At 40.1% G+C, this 24,569-nt stretch overlaps 1 protein-coding gene across 1 annotated transcript; it reads left to right on the forward strand.

The window, feature by feature from the left end:
• The first annotated feature begins 2,663 nt into the window (after positions 1-2,663).
• On the forward strand, positions 2,664-13,762 carry tsr1 (TSR1 ribosome maturation factor). The gene is made up of 15 exons (XM_059332192.1): positions 2,664-2,816; positions 4,500-4,603; positions 4,688-4,916; positions 5,032-5,166; positions 5,311-5,765; positions 6,467-6,611; positions 7,302-7,486; positions 9,905-10,122; positions 10,230-10,389; positions 10,482-10,592; positions 10,735-10,867; positions 12,153-12,269; positions 12,419-12,559; positions 12,680-12,754; positions 13,508-13,762. Exons 1-15 carry the CDS (start codon positions 2,690-2,692, stop codon positions 13,684-13,686), a joined length of 2,514 nt encoding a protein of 837 aa, XP_059188175.1. The 5' UTR covers positions 2,664-2,689; the 3' UTR covers positions 13,687-13,762.
• The last annotated feature ends 10,807 nt before the right edge of the window (positions 13,763-24,569 follow it).

Consider the following 24,569-nt stretch of genomic DNA (forward strand, 5'->3'; position numbering starts at 1 on the left):
TTTATACAGGTAGAAAATTGCTACTACAGCCATTCCCCAGTTGCAGTGACACACAGAGCACAGTCAATATTAGTGGGAAGACCCACAAAAATTGACCAATCAGAGCAGACTGCTCCGAAATTTAGCATAATAAGTCCCCTAAGATTTTTTTAACCTTATATTGGCAACAACAACAAATAAACATACAGAAAATTACAAATATATTTTAGGAAGTGGAACTTAGCATAGGATACATATGTCAAATCTCATGTCAGGCTGGCCAATAGAAGTGTTAATGGATGATCGACCTCATCTTACGCCCAGAAAAATATGAAAAAAACATTGACAAACATCAGGAGAATTTAGAGGATACATCCATCCATTCTCGTCCACTTATCATTTATTTTATTAAACACATGCACCATTAATTACACAAATTAAAGTACTGTCATGTATGTTTTATGGCCTTATTGTGCTTATCTAAGAAGTGTACATACAGTGTACAATTTAAGTTGTTCACGATTATGGAAATATATAAATAAAATGCATACTCATTGGCAGCGAATAGGCTCTGCAGTATCGGTTTATCTACTACCTATGCAAAAAAAAGCCTACAAGCACATTTTGCTATCACCCTGCCTTGAACCTTGATAACATAATTTAAAACATATACACACATTCACAGGGTAATACTTTAACCGTCCACACCAGGGAGATAACCAGTACAAACGCAAATATTCAGCTGTTGGCTACTGAGCAGCTTGGAACAGCGTGTTATGTGCCATAGGGGTCCTCGACACCAGGTCTGATGTTGGAAGGCCAAAGTGTGCAACTCAATGCCCTCCACTGATACATTGCAACCATATCAAACCACTAAGTATAACAGATTTTAAGATATAGAACTAATAAAATGAATGATTTAATCGTTTTTAATTCCTGAACAGTTCATAATAGTTGTCAGTATAAATGCTTACTTCCCCAAAACTGGATTTCCGGTGATGACTGGGTGCTTAGATGGCACTTACATCATACTTAAAGAATCCTTCATCAGCAGACTGAGATTATGCACTTTTTCTCTCCGGGCAGTGCATGATAGTCAGCTATTGTTTACTAATTTATTCTCTGCATGTGGTTGGTCTGTGCATGATGTAACAGTGTACAGAATAAACCCCTGTAGCCTCTCCTACAAGTTCAAACCCTCTTTTTCTCTCTCTCTCTCTCTATCTGCATAGTAACTCAGCCTGTACAATAACAAGTCTGTTCCAAAGCCAACAAATGGCAAACTTCTACCCAAGTTGGCTCCTTGAGGGCTTTTTGGATCAGCCTAAATGTGTATCGAGGAGGCCGCATTTTTTCAACATGCTTCCTCTTTAGAGGGTTCCACATGTGACTGGTGCTGTGCTTGTGTTGCACAACTTGGAGCTTCTCCACAAGGAACCAGATCCTATATGGCGATTTTGAGCCCATAACAGCCCTGATCAAATTGCATAACAGACAGCTGATAAGGTTGGCCATCTGTAAACCAATAAGTGTACTCTTAATCTAAAAACCTGTAAATTAAAAAAAGGGTACACAATTTACTTTTTATGAAAAAATGACGATAAATTATAAAGATCATGGGCTACGCTGTGGTGCCACAGTCTATGTTCTGATAAGTGCCATTTACAATAACAGTGCACAACAGGTGGTAGTTTGCAGGTTTGGCAGGCTTCCTTATAAAAAGAGATGAAGAAGTGTCGGGGGTTGTAGCCATGTCAGTGGTGTCTTTGAATGCTGTCAGGTTAGAAAAAACTCTCAGGTTTAGTTATACTGTATGAGGGTAAGAGATCCAGTTACCTCAGAATGCTACTATGACAGTAACCTGTTCCCAGAACAAACACGTGTAGGAGCTGCAATCTCAAATTTGGCTGAGGTGATTACATCAGAGGCTCCTTGTTTTATTCCTCTAGTCTCCATTCTTACATCTTGTTGTCTTTCCTCATTTTTACTTCCAGGTCAGTTTTTTTTAAAGAGAGACATGTGAAGTATAAAAATGGATAAGGGTAAAACATAGAGTAATGAGTATGAATGATGATGAATATCAGAGGATGATGAAAAAAACAGGATGGGGTTTGAGCTCACACACCATTACAATATTTTTTGTGATCTCGTTAATTCATCTATTTTCTGTAGGCTCCTGTATTCTAATGTAGCCCATATACCAAGCCCTTTATTTATCATGAGCAACAATAAGAGAATCAGTTGTTTGCATTGAGTATCCTAGGCCTCAGGTACCCTCCAACAATTAGAAAAAAGAAAATTGTGTAATTACAAGCAAAATCTGTATCTAACACACATTGTGATACAATTTAAAATATAGGGAGTAAAATATACATTAAAAAAATAAAGTGTGTAGACTGTAATGCAAATGAATAAACAGGAATGTAGTCGTTTATGTGCATAATGAGATGTAATAAATGGTTTGTGAACAGCAAGTTAAGTGTATTACATGTAATTTGACAGTAAAGAATATGTTAGATGCTTACATTTTTAAGTAGTGAAAAATATAATTGCGGTACGAATTCATACAAATTGACGTGGAAAATGACATAATGTTCACGTGATCATGACTTAAGCTTTTATTTTGAAGAGAAACTTCTCCGGAAAGTCTGAAGACACGCCTCTGTCATGACGTCTGTGAGTGCGGAAGTTAACTGCCTGCCTTTCCCACATGGTGAAAATGGCTGCGACTGAGGAAAAACAACAGGGCCACCGACCCGGCGTATATAAACAGAAAAATAAAGGCCACAAACATGGCAAGCACCGGACGAAAGGTGAAATTGAGAGAGATAACAAAGGTAAGCCGCGTTCAGTTATAAAACGTTACTTAACAGCTGCTGTTAGCGCTGCAAATACACCATACACTCTGCACGTGTTGAGTTTTCTAGCGAATTTAGGGATGCCATCATGCCGTCATATATGTCATTAAACTCATAAGTTTCTTTGTAATAAATTGCTTAAAACTCCCCACCGTGTCTCGCTTGACGTTGCTAATGAACTGCTGCTATCTCTGGTTGACCTATGACCTTTTCAAAGCACGGGAGCCAATCAGACCCCTAGATATTAATATATTCAATCGTTACATGCTTGTTTTTTTTATCATCACATCATTAAATTATAATTGCTTCCATTCAAATGATAAAAATACAATGGAGCCCAGTACATTAGCAATGCAAGTACCATTTAAGTGTATGCGATTCTGTCATACTACAACATGCACATATTTAATTGAGAAGCTATGGCAATGTTATAGCACAAAGGTATAGATCATAGCATGGACATTATTTCAGCCTACACATCTTAAACAAAGAGGATTCCAATTAATTGAGCGTCTGATGAAAAATAATCAAGCAGGAAATGGGACCAAACTACTCAACATTTAAATTGTCAGAGGGACCATAAACTAGGGCTGGGCGATATATTGATATAAAAATATATCGATATATTTTTAAATGTGACATGGAATTAGATCATATCGCATGTATCGATGTAGTTAAATTTTTTAAAATTTCGTTTAAACCTTACTTAGGTTTGTCATATTTAGTTCTTTTGTAATGATTTATTCTTTTCTCCTATAAATATATTTATTTCAGAAAAAGATTGGCCTATTTTATTTCATAGGCTAATTTATTTAAGATATTTTTTTATTTGAATGTGCACTTTATGGGGCTTTGATTTTTAAGGTCCTCCTGTTGTTATACAGTATTTATGTTCACTTAAATAAACAGTTTCAATAAAACTACTTGTAACATGTCACAATTGACTTTGACTGAACATTTGCTCTCACTTTGCAATAAAAAAAATCGGAATATATAACATATATCGATATTCAGCAAAAATATATAGGGATATGACTTTTGGTCCATATCGCCCAGCCCTACTATAAACTATATCCCAAAGTGTGGTATTTAGGCAAGTTTTGTATAAGTCAAGGGAGGGCTGGTGTTTTGTCTTGTGCTGAACTCAACAGGTGTTTTTGATGAATTGTCCACCCAGCAAAAATATTTTCAGACCTCAACAGCCCACAGAGAGCTATATAAATATGTAGTTCACACACTGTTTACATATCTACTGCAGATTTATTTAAAGCCTATAGCTGCATCGTAAAGGACAACAACTGGGCATGTAAATTTTGCTATATTAAATGGTTTAATACATAAACACTCTCCCAGAAAGCATAACACAAAAACAGAATCAAGTTATTAGTTAGTTATTACCAGCTGCAACAGTGTACATGGTTGCAATTTAATTAAGCTTTTACTCAAAGTAATGTAGTTCAAACATGATAACAACATGACAGTGCCATGAGGAAGTTTGGAGTGTTGGTGCCAACAGGCATAAAGGCAATGCAACGAGTATCTAGGGTGTAAATAAAACATACAAATCAGCCTTTAGAAGTGTGCAGTAACATAAATATTTACCACATGACTTTAGATCTTGCACAATATGCAAAAAAATTGTTGTGTTGACCTGTGTCTTAGGGAGAGTGTCAGTGACGGCCCTTACCAAAAAACAGAGGAAGGAGCACAAGAGGATGGACAGAAGGCACAAAGCCAACCAGCTACGCAGGAATAAGAAAGACATGGTAATTTTTATATTACACATAAAGAATAGTTTTCTTGGAAGTCGTGATTGTGCTGGAGAGCTTACATTTCTCTTGTCTTTCAAGGTCCTGACAGAAAAGCGACGTCTAGGCAGCAGGGACGGTCCTCCTCATTTGGTCGCTGTTGTGTCCCTCCACGCTGGAGTTGATGCTGCTGCTGTTACCAAACTGCTACGCGGGGACGGTGCTGGGGGTGTCGTACATCAGGAGCAGTGCGTCAGTGGTGTCAGTGACAGTTTTGGGCTGCTTCTGCCTCGTTTCAAACAGAGGTTCACCTTTCTCAGCCACAGCACGGGTAAGTATTAAGTGATATGTAACAGTTGTTAGTTCAGAAACCTCAACTGAAATTAAAAGTGATTTAAATGTAGTTCATTTCAAACCTCAGTGATGTGTGTTTTTTTTTTTGACAGCTGACATGCACTCCCTGCTGGATGTGGCAAAGATTGCAGATAGCCTTGTATTTGTGCTGGACTCCACTGAAGGATGGGACAGCTATGGAGACTACTGTCTCTCCTGCCTCTTTGCCCAGGGCCTCCCTAGCCACGGTGGGTATAAGCCCAAACACACTGCAGGAGCCTTTAGACTCCTCCATTGTCACTTTAGGCAGCTGCTTTTATACATACATTCAGAAATGAATGGTGTACATTTTCTAAATGCATATCTCTCTGTCCCTAAATCCCCCCATGTAGCTCTGGTGTGCCAGGGTATGTCTGATGTTCCAGTGAAAAAGAGGGTCGAGTCCAGGAGAGCTCTATCAAAGATCACAGAGATCCGTTTCCCTGATGTCCGTCTCTTCCCTCTGGATTCGGAGCAGGATGCCACTCTACTTCTCAGACACCTTGGCACTCAGAGACAGAGAAAGCTGGGTTTCCGCTCCAGAAGATCCCATCTTTTGGCACAGCATGTCACCTTTACACCCAACGGCCCTGCTGAAGGGACAGGTGGCGGCCCCACTGGCCTGGGCACCCTCTGTGTCTCTGGGTACGTGCGTGGCCGTCCCCTACAAGTTAACAGACTGGTGCACATCAGTGGACACGGAGACTTTCAGCTCAGTCAGATCGATGCTCCATCAGACCCTCTTCCCCTCAACGTAACATCAGCCAGACCCACAAAGCCTGGCAAGGGAGGAGATGTAGACATGCTGGTAGGTGAAGAGAACTGAAACATCCCAGTGAACATCATATCCTCTCCTCTCTGTTCTGTGTAAACAGCTGGCAGTTCAGTCAAAGTTTTGCTGAATCTTTGTCATGTGACTGTTGGTCTCAGCTGAATCATTCATGGCTTTAGAATTTAATGTTCTTTACAGGATCTCATTATTAAAAATTGGTTGTTTTTGGTGAAATTTTAAGTGAGAAATGTAAAATACGGTGATTTTTTTTTTTAATGGAATGGCACTATTTTAAGCTGATATTTGTTATTTTTTCCTGCTGAAATCATTTCTTATAACTGATGTGTTCAAGGACTGTTGGAAAATCTGACAATAATTTATATTTTTAGAGTGTCTGGCCATAACAAATGGTGTAACACAAGTTTCATAACATATTTCTTTTTTTAAAGTAAACCTGCTAGGCACTAAAGCAGTCATTATATTGATTATAATGAATTACCTAATGTTTCGTGATGTTGTTTAATGTATGAAAAGCGTGGCTGACTGGAAGGTGGCAATTATTATAAATAGTATTATAAATGACACACAATGAATCATAGTAAGTGGGCTAAAACAATGCAAACACACTGTTATGGTCCTTTAATGGACTAGTGGACTTCTAATGCTTTGTTTTGGATTTTTTTGTGCAGAAAATCTCAACATTTCCCATTTACCTCCATCAACTTTGTTTCCCACAGGATGGAGGAGAAGATGAGGCTCCGGTGAGGGTGCTCATGAAGGCAGACCTGTCCTCCAGGGAGAGTCTGCATGCTGAGGCTGAGGTGGACCCCATGGATGGAGAGCAGACGTGGCCAACAGAAAGCGAAATTCTGGAAGCTGAAGGTGCAGAAACAGAATGTAAACATAATGGCATTTTGAGATGATATGGTTCATAAGATGAGGATATATATATTAACCCATTGAGGCCTGAAAAATCGCTGGGCGATTTTAAAATAAGCCTCTAATTTTCTGGAAATTCTGGAAAAATTCTGGGGGAAAAAGTGTCAACTCTTCTACTAAATAATAGATTTTTCAGCCTCTGTAGCAGATAGAAATGAAATACCTATTCTAGGTATTTGAGAGCTTATACAAATACTACAAAACGACGTATCCGCTTTCCAGGCTTCAATGGGTTATGTGTCGGGGTTGAGGCTTCACAGGGAGCCACACTAAGTTATCAATGTGGGAGACGTCACCTTGGCAAGTCTTCAAATGACCAGACATTTTGTAAAAATGATGCAGTGTTGTCACATTTCCTTTGATTTTGATATTAAATCTTTATCTCAGAGTCAGTTTGATAAATGTTTGCAAAATAGATTTGATTGATAAACACAACCAGGAAAAACCACCTTATGCCAGAAGTACCCGACTTAAAAAAACATTTCTGGCAACCAGAGATGACTCGTATATTACTACAACTAAGACCTTTTGTGATCGAAATATGTTTTGTTTTTAAAAATGTGGCTATATACAAGGAAACCTACCGCAATATGAATGTTAAATGTTCATTTGATGTTTTTCTTTGCTGTTCAGAGGCCCGAAAGAAGAAACGTGTGATGAAGGTCCCCAAAGGAACATCAGACTACCAGGCGGCGTGGATTGTTGATGAAGATGAGGGGGAGAACGAGGAGCGAGATGATGAAAGCAGCGAGGACGACGATGATGACGACATGCTGGACGAGGCCATGGATGGAGAGGATGAGGACATTAACTCTCAGGTACACACAAAGTATTTTTTGAGATTTTTTTGAGATTTCTTTGAGATTTTGAACTGAGAATGAGAGGTTCATGGTTGGTATCTTAAAGGGGACACCATTAAACTTTGCCCAAATTCTTTCTAAATTGTTAGAAATTGCTAGAATTGTTCTAAATTGTTTGATCGGTGATATAGAGTAATTATAATGATCAATGTGGTTTCCAAAATTTTAAATATCCGATGATGTCGTTCTGCGTAATAATTAGCCATGTGCTTCTGTTTGTTTGACAAAGAATGGAAGAATTAGTGTAAACGATGGAAAAGGGAAAGGAAAAATAAACAAAGTAGATTTGATTAATTATATTGATTATTTGGAATGCTTGTTGACATTAGAGTTACCCTATTTGTCAACTTGTTACACATAATAATGATGTGATTTATTTCATTGTACTTGTTGAGGAAATTTCCTTATTTATTTCCTTTTTCTGTTCGTCTTCGAATTAATCGTAAATAAATGGCAATATTACTGAATGATGGAGGACAAAGGCAGATATGACCAATAAATGAATAAATAAATAATGCCACACCGTAAATGGAAGGCTACAAAGAGACCCTGTGGTTGGCATCAGCTGATTCTAAAATCCTCATCGGCATTATAAATGGAATAATTCATATTAATAAAACATTTTCTTAGTTGATTTATCAATGAATAGTTTCAGCACAAGAGAGCTGGTTCGTTCGGCTGCTTCTTGTTGTCATAGCAACAGTGCGGCTGCAGTCAGAGTGCGTAATGTTACGGAGAATGACGAGGACGGTGATCTGCGGAGCAGCTATGTAGTCAGCGTGTCAGCGTTTCCGGGGGCTGCAGCGGTGCATACGTGACCCACAGAGAGGCATTGTTTGTTTTCTCACTGTCTGTCTCTGGCCTGCAGTGCCAGGCTGCTCACCACAACAATAGTGTTTGGAGCAGGAGTCCCGAGAGAAGCCTCCTGTCTTCCTGTCCTGTGAACAGAGCTTCCTGTCTGGATGGAGGGAGGGGTCGAGCATTTATTTATTTCCAGCTCTGCTTGAAAAGAAGACGGGGAAACTCTCCTTATGCAATGCGTTTATTACGATCCGTGATTGTTATTAGCATGTGTTTGATGTCAAGGTGAACGCACAGGAATACGCATTCAGGAGAGGGTAACAATGGGGAAAAGGGTACTTCAAATGATAATGATTATTATTATTGCAGCAGGGATGTTGGAAAGGTTGTGAATCAGCCCCATGCTGAGTGCTTTCCCCTCATGTGTCTGGCTCTGCCTGTTTAGGGAGCATGTACTCTTTGATGATTCATTTCCTATTACAAACATATTGCCCACGGAAGTTGAATTTCTAGATAGTGTAGGAATGAGTGTCTGGAAATCACTGCAGACGGTCGTTTTGAAGACAAACTGGGAACAGCACAAAATTTAAATATGCAAACCAAGAGTTCGCAGAGTTTGACTTCTGGCAACTCCTTATCACATTATACAGACTCGCACACTGTTCTTATTGTGGCGGGGTCAGCCTTGTTTATGTTTGGCCAAAATACAATTTCTATATTTAGAAGCTCTTTGACTGCACTTGTGTTCCCGACATGTGCATCTGGCCATTGTTTGCAAAATATTAAGGCTGCAATTTAGAAAATAGGGTGAAAAAAAACTGCCTTGATGAATTAGAAAGGGAAAGCTGTATGAAAATAGATTGTTGTAGAGACAGGTGTCTGTGCTATTCTCTTGCTGTTTTGATTTGTATCTTGATTTGGTATTTTGTTGTTGGAAAGGATTTTCACAGTACGATAACTATCTAAAAAATATCACGGTATACAGTTTAATAATCGTCAGTTACAATGACCCTTAAAGGATTGAAAACAGGATGTTAGGGGGTGTTGAACAAACATTTTTATTATTATAAATACTTTAAATATTTTTTTGTAGAAATATGTGTAAAAGTCTGCCCTTTGAACATTAATAAAATATATTTAAAAAGCTGTAAAGCTCCCGTTTGAACAAAAGAAATTAGGAGGGGAAAAAGCATGGCCGTAAAAAAAAAAAAGTAATCTGTTTAGAAATACATTATTTTGCTGCATGTGTGTGTGTTGTACAAGTTAATGAGTATGACAGGTAGTCGAGGAGAAAGGAGATCAGAATGTACGGGTTTAATTTTTTTCAGTACTGTAAATAAGCCAGCGTATACGGTATGATAACCATTAACTTTCATACCAAGGTACACATTCAAACACCTACACACTTTGTAGTATGTTTAATTGAAAGCAAAGTCAAGTGTGATCCCTTTCAAACCAGTTAATGAATAATGAACTAATGAATTTTGACCCAGCAACCTTAACATTTTGGGAATAGTCACATGTATAAGAACAGGGCATATTGAAAGTAAATTGTATTGTATGCTCTCTATTCAGGATGCAGGTTCAGACTGTGAAGAAGGAGAAGAAGAAGAAGAGGACGAGGAAGAAGAAGAATTGTGCTCTACAGAGCGATCTGGAGCTGATCAGCGCTATGATCAGCATATTGACGAGGCTGCAGAAGAAGAAGGCCTGAAACGCTACCGTGAGGCTCGAGCCAATGAGATGTTTCCTGATGAGGTGGACACACCGCTCGACGTGGCGGCTCGGATCAGGTTCGTTCCGTCTCTTTTACGCAGGGCGACAAATAGATATGCAAGTGCCGTGATCTGCGACAGCTCGATCATTGCCACATTTCATTCTATTGCTGTCCTCTCTTTAGATTCCAGCGCTACAGAGGCCTAAAAAGTTTCCGCTCGTCTCCCTGGGACCCCATGGAGAACTTGCCCCTCAACTACTCGCGCATCTTCCAGTTCCAGAGTTTTGAACGCACTCGCCGCCGCATACTGGCTGAGGCTGCAGCTGAGGAAGACGGAGCCATGGTAAAAAATAAAATAAAATAAAAAGTGGCTTTCCTTGTAAATGCACCTTTGTTAGATTTGTGGCTTCACTGACTCTGCCTCTTGTGTTTCAGGCGGGCTGGTATGTTACGCTGCACATCATCGACGTGCCTTTCTCTGTGATGGAGAGCGTCCAGTCAGGCAAACCTCTGATAATGGTGTCTCTGCTGCCCCACGAACAGAAGGTCTGATCCACAGTTTTGACCTCAGAAAGCCTCTCTGTCTGAATTAGTAGCTGCCAGTTTGAAACAAAGTCACACTGACAGTCCAGCATTACTGTTGTTGACTCTTCTGACCTCACCGTTTTGTTTTTTTCTCCTTGCACAGATGTCAGTGATGCACCTGTTGGTGAGGAGACACCCGAGCAACACAGAGCCGATCAAATCTAAAGAGGAGCTGGTGTTCCACTGTGGATTCAGGAGGTTTAGGGCATCTCCCATCTTCTCTCAGCACACTTCAGGTAGAACACCTGTTAACCCAGCAAACAAGCCCCCAGGCCTGTTTTAGCCTAAGGCTGCGTTCATGAATCCAATCATAGGCTCTACACTAAAAAGAGAGCGCTGTTCGAAGAAATAAAGTGTTCTTCTATAGGATTTAACAGTTGAAATTGATTTAAGAAAAACTTTTCTATTGATATGTTTAATACAAAATGTAGCGTCTCTTGTGCAAAAGCTTGTTGATAGTGAGGATTACAATGAAAAAGACGATTATAATGAAACAAGATAAGCACGATGTGCTGCAGCAAGAGTGTAGTGCCCTAAATAACCAAACTGTAAATTCCAACAGAACTTAAACTCTTTACGTACAAATTTTTTTTTGTTTTTGCCAGATTGGGCTCTGATGATCTGAGGGATTATTTACAAATGCGTCCTTAATCTCTTCTTAACCAAACAATATACGTTTTAATCTGCCACAATGCATCTATTAAAATTAAGTTTAAATTCAATTGTATTTATACAGCAGTATGACAAATCACAAATTTGCCTCGAGGAGTTTTACAGACTCTACAGGAAAGACACCCTCTGTCCTTTGTCCCGTATAGTAGACAAGGAAAATCTCCTCAGAAAAAACCCTTAAATGTGAAAGAAAAAAAAGAAAAAAACGTCAGAGAGCAACAGAGGAGGGATCCACCTCCCAGGACAGACAGACATGCAACATAGTAAAGATGGTAAAGAAGTAAGAGCCATAAATTACCTCATCTATCTGCATAAAGTTAGTGAAAAAATGATTTACTACTGCATATTAAGGGCTCACTCACACCAGCATTGACAAACATAATGTTTTGTACCTAAATCAATTAATTTTTATTGAACTGATGCGACAGAGGAAACCAACAACAACCAACGGCACCAATTGTGTAAAAACGCTCAGACAAATGTTGCTGTGGCAGTTTATGTTGTGACTGGGCTTCAGTATTTAATTGTAATAACTTGATAGGACACCAAATCCCACAAGAAGCCGGAGAGAATGAAAATTATTTCGGTATTCTAGGGAGTCAGTGATGCCTTTTTCCAAAGCAGTGTACAAAGTGTTTCCTCGCTTCATTTCCTGGTCATAGGACAGCATCTTCATGCCAAAACCGATTAATAAGTCGTTCAATAGCATTATGGATTTGCTGTTACTTCAATTCAAAAATGTATTAGCAGAATGTTTATAGAAGCAGGTGGCCTGAAACAGATTTAGCTGCTGGATATAGAGTAGTAAATGAATTATTGAGTGTTGAACTCGGCTCTGCTCTTCTCTAGCTGACAAGCATAAGATGGAGCGTTTCCTCAGGCCCGATGCCCCCACCGTGGTGTCCGTGTACGCTCCCATCACCTTCTCCCCCGCCGGAGTCCTGCTCTTCAAACAAAAGAACGACGGTGAGATGAAACATCCTGTGCATACTTGAACATAAGTTGATTTTACTTGTGGTCTGGCAGCGTTAATTTTTAAACTTTTGACCATCTATTCTGTTGTCTGTATCCACTTAAGCTCATTCTGAACCGTTGTGTTTATGGGGTCTTTCCAGGCATCCAGGACCTGGTGGCTACAGGCAGCCTGCTCAGCTGCGACCCTCAGCGCGTCGTGCTGAAGAGGATTGTAGTCAGCGGACACCCGTTCAAAATTAACCGGCGCTCTGCTGTTGTCCGTTACATGTTCTTTAACAGAGGTGAGAGGACGTTCACATGCTTTTATTACTGTAACTAACATCCGAATATTACAGGAAGTTTGACTTCTCTGTGGCTTTAAGCTTCACGGTTTCACATTCTTTGTTTTCTTTCTTTGACAGATGATATCTTGTGGTTCAAGCCAGTGGAGCTGCGAACAAAGTGGGGTCGGAGAGGCCACATCAAGGAGGCTTTAGGTGAGAAAATTTAGAAAAACAAAACTCTAGAGCTGTCCTTGACTCAGGAAAATCTAAGTTGACTTAACACATGATTTTGTTGACTAAACAATTATTCTTTTTAATTGAGTTTATCCACAGTGTCATGCAAAAGCACCACTTTAAATCTTGTTTACCAGAGACACGCTGATAAGCTTTTTGTAAATGAGTCATTTAACATAATAAAAGCATAAAAAGGACTAAACGACTAAAGAGATCTTGGACAAACTAACGAGGCAGCCGTACAAAACTGTGTAGGTGCAAATCCATCCACCTGTTTTTAAGCACATTTTCAATTTGCACTTCAAAAAGTTAAAATGCCAGAAACTTGAAGCATTGCGAAAAGTTTTTAAGTTTGGCTGAGATGTATACGTTGGTGTATTGATAAAAGTCAACGCGACAGATTTAGATTGAGTCAAACTGGCTTCAAAACCTGGCGACGTTTCAGGAATGTTTGGCCAAAAAGAAGGAAAAAAATTGGCAGATTAAAACGGCCTCCTCATCGCTCCACACGGATCTGATTGAACCTTCCTCACAACAATACATTAAACTAACAGAAATATTATATTTCCAACGAATACACCGTGTTCTGTATTAGAGTATTTGTCAAGTTTCTGACTTGCATGTCTTTCTTGAAATTCGTTAAATGTTTGAATGAAGAAGCTTCCTACACTGGCCAGGTTTCCATCCACTGTCCTGTCGGTATAATTCTGACCGACATGTTTTTTTTTACAGGAACACACGGTCACATGAAGTGTGTATTTGATAATCAGCTGCGCTCGCAAGACACTGTCCTGATGAATCTGTACAAGAGAGTGTATCCCCGCTGGACGTATGACCCCTACGTGCCCTCGTCTTTACCCTGGGTCAAGAGAGAGGTCGTTGTGGACATGGATGACTTGGACATGGACTAGTGGAGGGACAATGTGACAACAAAAAGACACAGGACATGTATTAACATAAATACTCAAAAAATAAAATAACTCCTGATTCAAACCATCTCCTTATTAATTGTTCAGTTTCCAGTTTGCCATGAGGCCTCTAACTTGCTGCTGAGTCTGTTTCAGCCACTAGATGGCAGTGATGAATAAGTATTCAAAAGGCTTCTTCACAATTTTGTTGAGCAACTTTGTTTAAAAAGGGGTCAGAAGTGAGTGACTGAACAAAAAGCTGTGTATGTGTCGAGTCCTTTTATGATCAAATGAAGGCTGCTGCCAGGAAACTGGCAGGTCAATTATAGTTTTCACATTAGTCATGTATCAAACACTGTTACACTGGCAGCTCTTTGAAGAAATGCAAATGTGGCTTAAAGCCCAGCACTAACAGCGACCAAATCATTATATAGATAATGTTTGCGATATGTGAGGAACTTAACTTGTGGAAAAAGAACTCCCAGGTTGCACTTTTAAGCAAAAAAAAAAAAAAGCCTTGCTCTAATATCTCCATGAATGACTTGTGGCCTTTAAGATTTTGACAAACGGCAGCTGTCGGATTCATTTATTTATACAATCTTTTATCACAAACATGCCTCAGTGGATTTTATAAAATAACATCTAATTAATCACAAGCCTCTGGGTGAATTTAATACTGAATGAAACAACACAAAGCACAAAATATGAGACTCAGCCTATATTAAGCTACATGGCACCACCAACGCTACATCAATGTGAGAGCAAGAGAGCAAAGCAGTTATTCTCCAAACACACTCATGATGTACTTTTCTGTACCCTGCGTTGTATTAATAGAATTTATAAGTGGAGTGCCTGAACTTGTATGAACAATCTAAAAGTATTTATAGCACTTTGCTTACCAACAGCAGCACAGTATACACCCCTTTACACACAAACACACACTCTCTCTTCATGGTGGTCTGACCCTGACCTGCAGCCTCCCTTTTGCTCTAGTCAACACACACACACACACACACACACGCACACAAACTCATATCATGACCTTTCTGAAGCTGAAGGCGTCGTGTCCTTCCTTGCCCCATGCTTTCTCGCTTAGGAAAACACAGATTTATGAATTGCAGTATTTATCATAAAACTGAACTCTTGCATGCTTGCAGCAACATGATTCATCCCTGGGCTGTGTTGGGACTGCACCACAGAGGCATGCCAATATGTCTGGGAAACCAGAAGGTGAAGACTCTGGGATGGAGAGGAGAACATGATCCAAGAAACGAAGGGGAGCAAAAGTTCACTGTGTGCAAAAAATTGAAGAAAAAAAAGATAATACAATCGAGAAAGACTAATGTCTCTATTGCCCATGGGGGGCAAGCTGGGAGCTCTGGACAGTTTTGTGGTAACACTCAATTTATTTCCTACTTTGCTATTTTTTTTTTTTACATGTATTAAGGCAAGGGCACAGTAACAGTGATGTGTTGAACACATCTTGTTAATGTTGAGGGGAGGGGTGTTCTGCTGGCCAGCAGTTCATGGCGAGGGGAGGGGGAATTCAATACCCCCTTGATGGAGAATGCTCTTAAAGCAACACATGTACTAAAATGGAGTTTAGATGCGCACACTGCATTTTTCCCTGACACTATCAATTTGAAACAGATAAACATTTAGCTGTTTGGGGACCAACTGCGACGACGTGGTAAGGCTGAATGCAGCCCATAAGTGAAGTGTGTGTTTGGCACAGGCCACCGTCAAAAGACATGAGCACTGGTGACTTAGTGCTGTTTGGATCTGGAATGTCTTGTGGTTCCCAGTTCACTGCCACCACACTTAGTTGGCTCCCACTGAAGATATAATGGGTGAGAGATTTTTCCGTTGGATGTGGATAAAGAAACGGAAGGAGAGAGAGAAGGGGGCAGCGAGGGAGTGAGAGATAAGGGAAGAGCCAGTTGATGTTCAGCATGAATAAAACCAGAAGTGGTGGGAGGAAGCAGTCAGAGGAATGTAAAAAAAAAAAAAAAAGGGGGATGCATAGAATTTGGAAATTAAAATAAAAAGTTAGTGGGTGAGAGAGAGAGAGACAGAGAGTGAAATGGAGGAGTGTGAGAGTCTAAGGCGGTGTGGGCGAGGGAGTAGGAGAGCGAGAGTGGCTGGCGTTTATGGATTGCAGATGTGGCGCTATGGGGTTTTGGCAGGGGCCGTGCGCGCCTGAATCCTGCACCGGCTGGGTGGCACCGGGGTGAGAGGGAGGTCACTGCACCGCAGCACACAGCCCATAAAACACTGAGAGAGTAGTGGGGGAGAGGAGAGAGAGAATAGGCCTCAAATACACACTAACCCAGGACTGCAGGGCAGTGGGGGTGAGCTGATCACACTTTAGGTTCAAGCACGCACAGGCGTACCCAAACAGGCAGCATATGTTGAGTCAGCCTATAGGTTAATGCATCAGAGTTAGCATGAAGTGGAGAGCTGATAAGCTTATCTCAAACCATAAAAAAACACACCATTTTCACAGTGAAAGGGAAATTTTCCACCTCTGCACATATTAATGCTAAATTTATTACAAGTGCTTCAGACAAGATTACAAAAGAGCAGCAAGCCAGCCACGCGTGGTGCCAAAGTGTTCATCCAGTGTCTGTTCTCTGAGGTTCATCCACTCACTTTCTTCCGTTGTTCTTTCCATCCTCATCATTCCACATCTTCCTTGGGAAGTAACATTGGAGCAGAAATGCTCTTGGCAAAGTCCAAGGCAAAGTCCAATTCCCTCCTTCTTCCGAGGAAATCACATTCTTTACCGTTTAATACCTAAAATACAACTGTAGTGCTCTGATGCTGGAGGATGAACAATTTGCTGTTGAGTGTTTGATTGTTGACAGAGTTTTGTTCACAACATCTGCGCACAAATGGGTCTGAATTGCGAAACTTCTGCTTATAATCACATTTCACACGTTTAAGGTAACCATGCTGCTGGTCAGCTTCTTTAAATGACCTAATGTACATTAAGGTCAACAATTAAACATTATGTACATGTTAAAAAGGTTAATAAATTATCCTGCAAATTTGTTCAATTAAAGCAGCTGCAAGGAGCTTTTTAAATTGGTTATGAAACTGTCACAATCTAATACTGATACCTCTTTATGACTTAAATAAGCAAACAAGACCATCAAATTCATTTGCAAAAACAGATATGTATTTTTTAGTTTATTTTTTTCTCAAATTGTGTATTTTTTGGGTGCGGTCCATGGAAGATTTATCAAACTGCTGTTGGTTTGTTTCAATAAAACATCTCAAACTTTTTTTTCATTTGGCTAACCATGTATTTTTATTGCGCAATCAAGGGAAAATCAATCAAAATAGTGTAGGCCCGCCCATCACCGGGTCAGATTCCCCGCAAAATCAGACAAAACAATTTAAGGCACACAATCGGAGAAGCCTCCAAGGAAGCAGGAGGATATTTTATTTTTGACGTAATATTTTGTGGGATTCAAAACAGATCCTGAGTTGGCCCTCTTCCTCTTAAACATGATTGTAATATGTCTATTTTATTCGTGAAATACATTGCGAGACATGGTTTTCTATCAGTATAAATTAACGTTGGTGGCTAAAACAACGTAAACTTTGTTTCATAATCAGTCTTACACAGTCCCAAATAGATATATTACCTCCTATGCCAACTGCAAACAGCTGTGTATAAAAAGAAAAATAGTATAAAAAGCAAGTTGCATCTTAATTTCAATCACTTCCCCCAAAAATGTATGTGCAAGCCAGGTCCAGATCTTAATGGCATAAGGCAGACTACCGCTTTTGTCCTAAAGAGGTCTCCAAAATTAACACAAAATGAAAGTCCCTCATAGTTGCTTTAAAGTAGAATTCCCTGAAAAAAGTTGTAAAGCTCACTGCCTACTGGTGGCATGTTAAACACTGACACGTCAACATCTGCAGATCTAAACTTCTGTTACTGGCATGTATTCATTGAAGAAGTACATGTCTGACCAGGGCCAAACAGCTAAAGGTGAATGAGTGAGTTTGTCAGTGAGTTCTGCTAAAATGCACAATAGCAATACTTCAGTAGCCATTATCTCGGAATTGCAGCAGTACAGTACTTTCTTTTCAACTGTGAGGAAATTGAGTACTGATTTTGTTGCAACATAAACCCAAATGACAGCACCAGTATCAAATAGTTTAGTTAAACAAACTTGAGCTCAAGTGTTTTTGGAAATCTGATGCTTTGTACCGTTTTGCCCATTAAAACCTTTGAGGAACATCCCTTGCACTCTGCTGTTTATGTAGGTGCTGCCTGACAATACTTTTGCATTAGGTCAGCTCTGTTTTTCTCTTTCTTTTGTGATATCCTTCTTTCCCTCTCTTGTTCCCCTTTTTATCCCCCTTAGCCTGGTCCTGACTCCCTGGTTCCTGGGGCCTGGCCAAGGCGTGTGTCCCTGGAGGAGCCAGAGAGGAGATGGAGAGAGGGGGCAGCAAGGGGGTGCAGAGACTGACTCCAAAACCACAGCTGCAGCAGCCTCTCCTTCCTCCTCTCCTCTCTCCTCTAATGCCTCCCCTCCTCGCCTGGCACCCTCCCCAGCTCTGCCATTAATCAGAGGGGATGGGTATTTTGGTGCATGTGTGTTTGTGTGTGACGCGCAGAGATGCTGACTGTGTGAGTGGCTAACTGAGTGTTTATGTGTATCTCTCTGTGTGTGCTGATAGAGAGCTGGATGGGTCGGCAGTGATGGTATGGAGACCAGGATCTCACACAAAGCTGCAGAGTTCACCCAGAGAACAAAAGCGGGAGGGAGGGAGGTTGAGACTTAAAGCCTGGTGAGCAGATTGGGACTGCCAGTGACTAAAAGGAAGAGGTAGACAGATGATCTGCAGCAGTTTTTCAGAATCACAGGATGAGACCAACACATCGAAAGATGGTCCAAACTTAGTGGAATCCTTCTGATGGAGACATTTTTTGGAGAAAACAGCATCTACGTAGAAATAAACTATCCACAATGGGGAAAGTTCATGACCTGACATGTTGACAAATTACATCAAGGTTTGCTGTAAGCTGCCTCTCTACTTGCCCTCCATTAGCCCCTGATTATCCAGGTGGGAGTGAAAAAAAAAAGATAAAAATTTCCAACCTGCTCTGCTCTCACCCCCCAACGGGCCTCCCAGAGTGCTTTTCTGCTGACATCACTGCAAAGAGACCTGGCAAGCCAATCTCTCCCCTGCTCTACCATTCCCCTCTCCCTGCTTCCTGCCCTGATGATGTCACACACCATATGGTTTTCAGCAGTATCAAGCCGGAAAAGAGATTTAAGTCAGTGGAGAGGAGAAGGAGAGAAAAGGAGGAGGGCTGGAACGGGGCGCAGGTCGGACACAGAAAACAAAAGGTTCGCTCTTCCCCTTGTGTGTGTGTGTGTGTGTGTGTGTGTGTGTGTGTGTGAGTGGAAGGTAGTGAGGGAGAGGAGGGGGGAGGAGGTGAGGGGGCGTGAGGGGAATGGCTGCACTGTGTGAGGCTAATGAGGAGAGACCAGGGAGCAGAGACCATGCATCGGACAGCCATGTGCAGCACAGGCGGCTGTTGGACTGGCCTACACACATTCACAGAGATACACACATTTACACTTTAGTGCAAGAATGAGCAGATAACAAGGCCACGCTGCTAATTAAGTCTCACATGTGCATCGCTTGACCTTCTCTGATTCACTATCAATAAAATCTTTTATGAGGTAGTTATTTTGTTGTCTCGTTTCAGTGTTGTTGAAGGTATTTGAGCTGCGATTTCGTGCCAAAAACTTAAAGTGGCTATAATCCATATTTTTTTTTGAATCAACAATGGATCACACAACTACTTGTATGTGAAAGAGTTCGCTGGTAATAAACCGTTCCGCAGCTCTGCAGATTCTCAACTTTACGAAGCATTTTTAGCATCTTTCAAATTTACTGTTTTGGTTCAGTCGTACTGCTCTCATCAGCATCGTTTCTGAAGACAGCAATAAAAAACAACTATCGCTACCTGCTCAGCACCAACCAGTGCACAGACAAAGTTTACAACTAGCTTGTGAACATATTTATGAACATACAGTATGTGAGCATATTTCTCATGAGCATATACCCTCAGGAGGTGATAGAGACCAAACCACAGCAGTTGACCCAACAATCTCAACACAGGGTCTATTTAGATCTAGTTTCCATCATCTGTAGACACACAAGTTTTTATTGTTTGGCCATAATAACTATTTATTAACAACACTAGAAGAGGCTGTAAATAACAGTCCGCCTATTCACAAATGAGTTGGAGATCGCTCCGTCTACCCTCTCTGGTAGACCAAGCACTGCTAAGGGATGAAAAAATGCTTTGCTTATTGTGCGTCGCTTATGATCTTCCCCAGGAATGATGCAACAGACACCCAGTTCTTAACATTGCAAAGGCAATTGCTTTCATCAGTGGCCCATAGGCGCAATCACCATTGTGTTACCTCTTTTGGCAATAGATAGTAACTTAACAGACATTTATTTAAATAAAAATCATGATAATCTCAATTTCTTTGATTCCTGATTTCCCCATGTTTTCCCCAAAATGCTATAAAAAATGGGAATTTGAACTACAATATAGTTTGACAACTGGGGATCAGCTGAGGACAGACTCTGTGATGTGTTTAAAAGCTCCAGGTCAGCCACTAATTTGACTTTTTCAGATTGTTTGTCAACTTCTTAGTGCCAGCGTTGGAATAGCAACTTTTCTAAAGCCTGAAAGCAGAGCAAAGAGGAGGTGCACACATTTACTTTTCTCTTAGACCATTTAAATGCCAACATGTGGAATGATTATTATGGAATTTTTCCTCAGTTATGAAAAAAAAAAAAAAAAAAAAACTTTTTTCCCCATGTATAAGATAATAAAGTTGCTTTTTTTGCATACACTGGAACTGAAAACAACCTCATATACCACCCTGCTGAGTGCAAGATATATAGCCAAAATATTTTGGGAATAAAACATGGTATGGTATGAGTGTTCCCTAAACCAGAAACTGTTTTGCATTTATAAAAAAGAAAAAAAAAATCAAGTATTTCTGATCTGGCTCTAATCATGGCACCATAATTGTCCAGCACCAACAGATGGGCGAACTAGAATAGCGACCGAACGCACACAACAGCTCTGCTCGTTCAAATGACATGCCTTGCACGCCTGTGCTCTAAAGCTGTCGCAAAACTGCTCATTACAATGAATTAGGAGAGGTCTGTGTGTAAATGTTGAGCCTACCGTTCAATTTTTGGTGGTGAAGGGAATCTGAAGCTGGAGATGGGGGTGTGTCTGGTATGGCGGGGCGGTCACAGCAAGCATCTGGAGATATGTGTGGCCTTGTCCACTGGAGAGAAAGAAACAAAGAAAGGAGAGAGGGATGATTGATGAGAGTGAAGGAAAGAAGAGAGAAAGTAAAGGGCCTTGTGTGGGACATTACACTCACATGGTCTGTTTCAAGGTGTATTTATATTACGTTTAGACTGTCCTGTCTATTGTCCAGTCTCGCTCTACCTCTGCGCTGGCAGACAGAAGTGGAGCAATAATAAGGCGATTGCAATATTCGCCACTTGAGACCTAAATTGAAAAGAGGTGGTGTGGGCCTTAGAGACATGGTGACCCTGCAGCGTATCTGCTCACAGATGTATGGAAATGTTGGCTACAGTCATTCAGAGTATTCACCTCCTCATTGTGTTTCCATATCCAACCCCACAAAGCCACTGCAAGACATATATCACATGCAAAAACCTGCAATGGTCACACTTGGAGAAATGGTGGGAAAGGTGTGTGATTTAGAGGGTGACAGCAGACTGTTAAGGGATTTAGCTGTCCAGGCGGCCTTATCTCCAGCTCTGGTTCCTCACTGAGTGTTGCTCTTTGGGGAAGCAGACGTGCACAGTCTTTGGGATGGGCTCCCCGCGCTGTGTTCGGGGCTTGCAGCTCTCACAGCTTTAATTGAATCATTGCTTACAACCAGCAATTTGGAGGCTTTTTTCAGTTCATTAAGAGTTCAGCGTTTCAGGTTTTCTGCGCTCCAGATTACGGTATGTTAAACTGTGTTTGGACAGGCTGAGGTTTAATGTCCAGCGCAGGCCTCTGGAGACTGATTGATTAGTGAGATAAAGTTTGTCTGGGAAGACAACAGCTGTAGCAGAGACACACAAGGAAACTGAAATTAAGCAACATTTGTTTCTATAGTATCATACTTTTTTCTTTTTAACTCTTTCCTCCTGTCAATTATTAGAAAATAAGAATAAGAATAAACTGTATAAAATACACTCCAAATGCCACTGTTAATATATTAAAATTATTTTATTTGCAGCTAACTTCTTAAAACCCACCTGTCCGTGTTGGGATTGGGATTAGGGTTAGACACCCCCTAATCTTTGAGCCAAATCTTATAACAGAAGAACTATAAGGCAAAAATTATTGTGTGAGACTTCATTTTAAGGGTATAATCTTCTTCGTTTTTTTTAATGTTCTTGGCCATAAAACAACCTAAACTACATCAGTTCAAATATTAAAAAAATTAGGTTTAACTTCTCCCCTTTGAGAGGCAGGTGGGTTTTAAGAGGTTAACCCACAATGATAGCTGTGTGCTATGTTTGGTCCTTATAAGCACAATTTTGTGCTTTAATTGAGGTACAAGCAACATGCAGTCCAAAAGTGTGTTACTTATTGATTATTGGGCTTTTGTAAGCTATTGACAATCTAGGCTTTGATGCTGTAGCCCGTATGAAGTCAGAAAGCCATGTGACATCGACTAAAGGCATGTGGTTGCACTTAATCAATTTTTTATTGGTTATGAGGTTATTGCAGGTGCATAGTTACTACTGATTGCATCCAATTTTGCTTACTTTTGGGATCTTTGTTCTGTAATAAGGTTTGAATAAAATGTAGCCGTGACAGAAGTTTTCTTGGTGAACATCAAGTCTGCATGTGTTATCCATCATATATATTGAATGTAATTGTTCACGTCCAATATTTCTTCATTTATAAATAGCCCTGGCTATCTTAAAATGTGCAATATATCAATATTTGAAACCAATAAGAATCAAATAATCAGACAAATGAGGTTTTGAAATGCAGGTTTTGGCATGGGGCAAGGGGAACAGACATAATTATACTGTTTTTGAAGGTGTGTGATTTAAAACAATATTGGTCGATATTGACCTATCAAAGGCATATCAGTGTCCATCAATATCAGCATATATGTTGTTCGATAATTTTTTCTACAAAGCATCTATTACAGAAAACAATGCTTGGGCTGATTAATTGATGGTGTAAGCTAATCATTTTTTTAATTTTTAATTTTTTAATGGTCTGAACTATTGACTGATACTGAACACACAGTACTGATGTTTATTCCGTTTATTACTGGTTCCGATATGACTATGTATTATATGTTTTAATGTATCATAATGTTAAATATTTTCTAATAAAGTTATTTATTTAACAAAGCAGCCTTCTGAGTAGTTTTACATAGTCATATTAGTGCAAAATCCACATAGAAAAGGTCTATTTTCATTCCAGCTAAAAAAAACGTCAGTATATCGGCTGCCGTATCAGTAGTCGGTGAAGTTTTCCCTGCTAAACTCAATATCTAATTAAAACGGAAAGGGATCAAGTAATGTAAAAGACATTGCCCTACCTGGCACGCAGCGTATGACATCACTACGTGTTTCCTTAAGTGGAAAAAACTATTTTGGAGCATGAATCGAAGCACGCTGTCACATCCTTGATAGAACATATCTATTCTCCTGCACAGCTCTGCCTACCTCTGTCTGGGAGGTTATCAGCAGTTCATCAAGGGAACATGGAAGTGAGAGACAATACCTTCCTCCACTCCGACAGGCTCTCGGGGTGGTTCGGATCACTTCAATGAAACACCAGCAGCACCTTGAGCTCGGATAATTTCAAGAGGAAGAGACCCTGCATGCTTTATGAGATTGTCAGCTGCTGTTGCGATCAAAACAAACATAAATAGGCCTCAGTCTGGTTCGTGTTTAACCGGATCACATCGGCTATCTGTTAACGACCTCTGTGATGGTAAAATAAGTAGTTTCATCAATTGCAATCTGTGGTCTTTCAAACACCTCTGGGTGACGATGGAAAGAATAGAAGGGATAATAACAAACAGGCCTGTCTGACATAATCCGTCCAAGTACATTAGATTAAATATGTTAGAATTAATGTTTATAGAAAGGAAATGACTCCTGATAATTACAGTGTACAAAAAGAATCAAGTCATGAAGTCAACAGCAGCAACTAAGTGTGTGACCAGACTCTGTAATTCATTCAAATCATCTGAGGTGGGATTTGTTTTATGTTTCATGTATTGTTGTCTTTGTGTTAAAGCATTCTATGTGTTTTTCTAGAGTATTTCCTGTGTCTTTGTATCTGTCATTACACCTGCAGTTGAAAGGTCGCCAAGATGGCTTAACTGTCACATTAACAGAAATGTCTATGAATGTGCACTGTCCCTGTCACTATAAACAAATAAATAAACACATAAATAAAGCATTTGGACTCTGCCTTTTTTCTGGTTTATCCAGTCTTAAATGATGGTTAGACAAAAGACAAAGACAACCAAAACAACATGCAAACTATCTTGCATGACAGGTCGGAGTGCCATTTTCTTTAGAGACAGTCGTTTTTGTTAGGCTGCAACATTGTTACGGCAAATTTTTCTTCCCACTGTAGGTACATTAACTCAAGTATTGTACTTGTTTTGGGTAAAGCTGAGGTATTTGCAATTGTTTTTGATTATTATTATTATTTTATTTTATTTTACATTGTATGCTACTTTATACTTCTACTACATGTCTGAGGGGGATATTGTCATTTTTCTGACAGCTATAGTTATACAAATATTCAGCCTAAA

Source organism: Centropristis striata, chromosome 4, assembly GCF_030273125.1.
Source record: "Centropristis striata isolate RG_2023a ecotype Rhode Island chromosome 4, C.striata_1.0, whole genome shotgun sequence".
Lineage (NCBI taxonomy): Eukaryota > Metazoa > Chordata > Actinopteri > Perciformes > Serranidae > Centropristis > Centropristis striata.

Excerpts from the sequence above, each read along its gene's own strand:
- tsr1 (XM_059332192.1), top strand. The coding sequence starts at position 2,690 with ATGGTGAAAATGGCTGCGACTGAGGAAAAACAACAGGGCCACCGACCC. Across the intron at positions 4,917-5,031 it reads CTTTCTCAGCCACAGCACGG|CTGACATGCACTCCCTGCTG; the intron begins GTAAGTATTAAG and ends TTTTTTTGACAG. Across the intron at positions 12,270-12,418 it reads CTTCAAACAAAAGAACGACG|GCATCCAGGACCTGGTGGCT; the intron begins GTGAGATGAAAC and ends GGGTCTTTCCAG.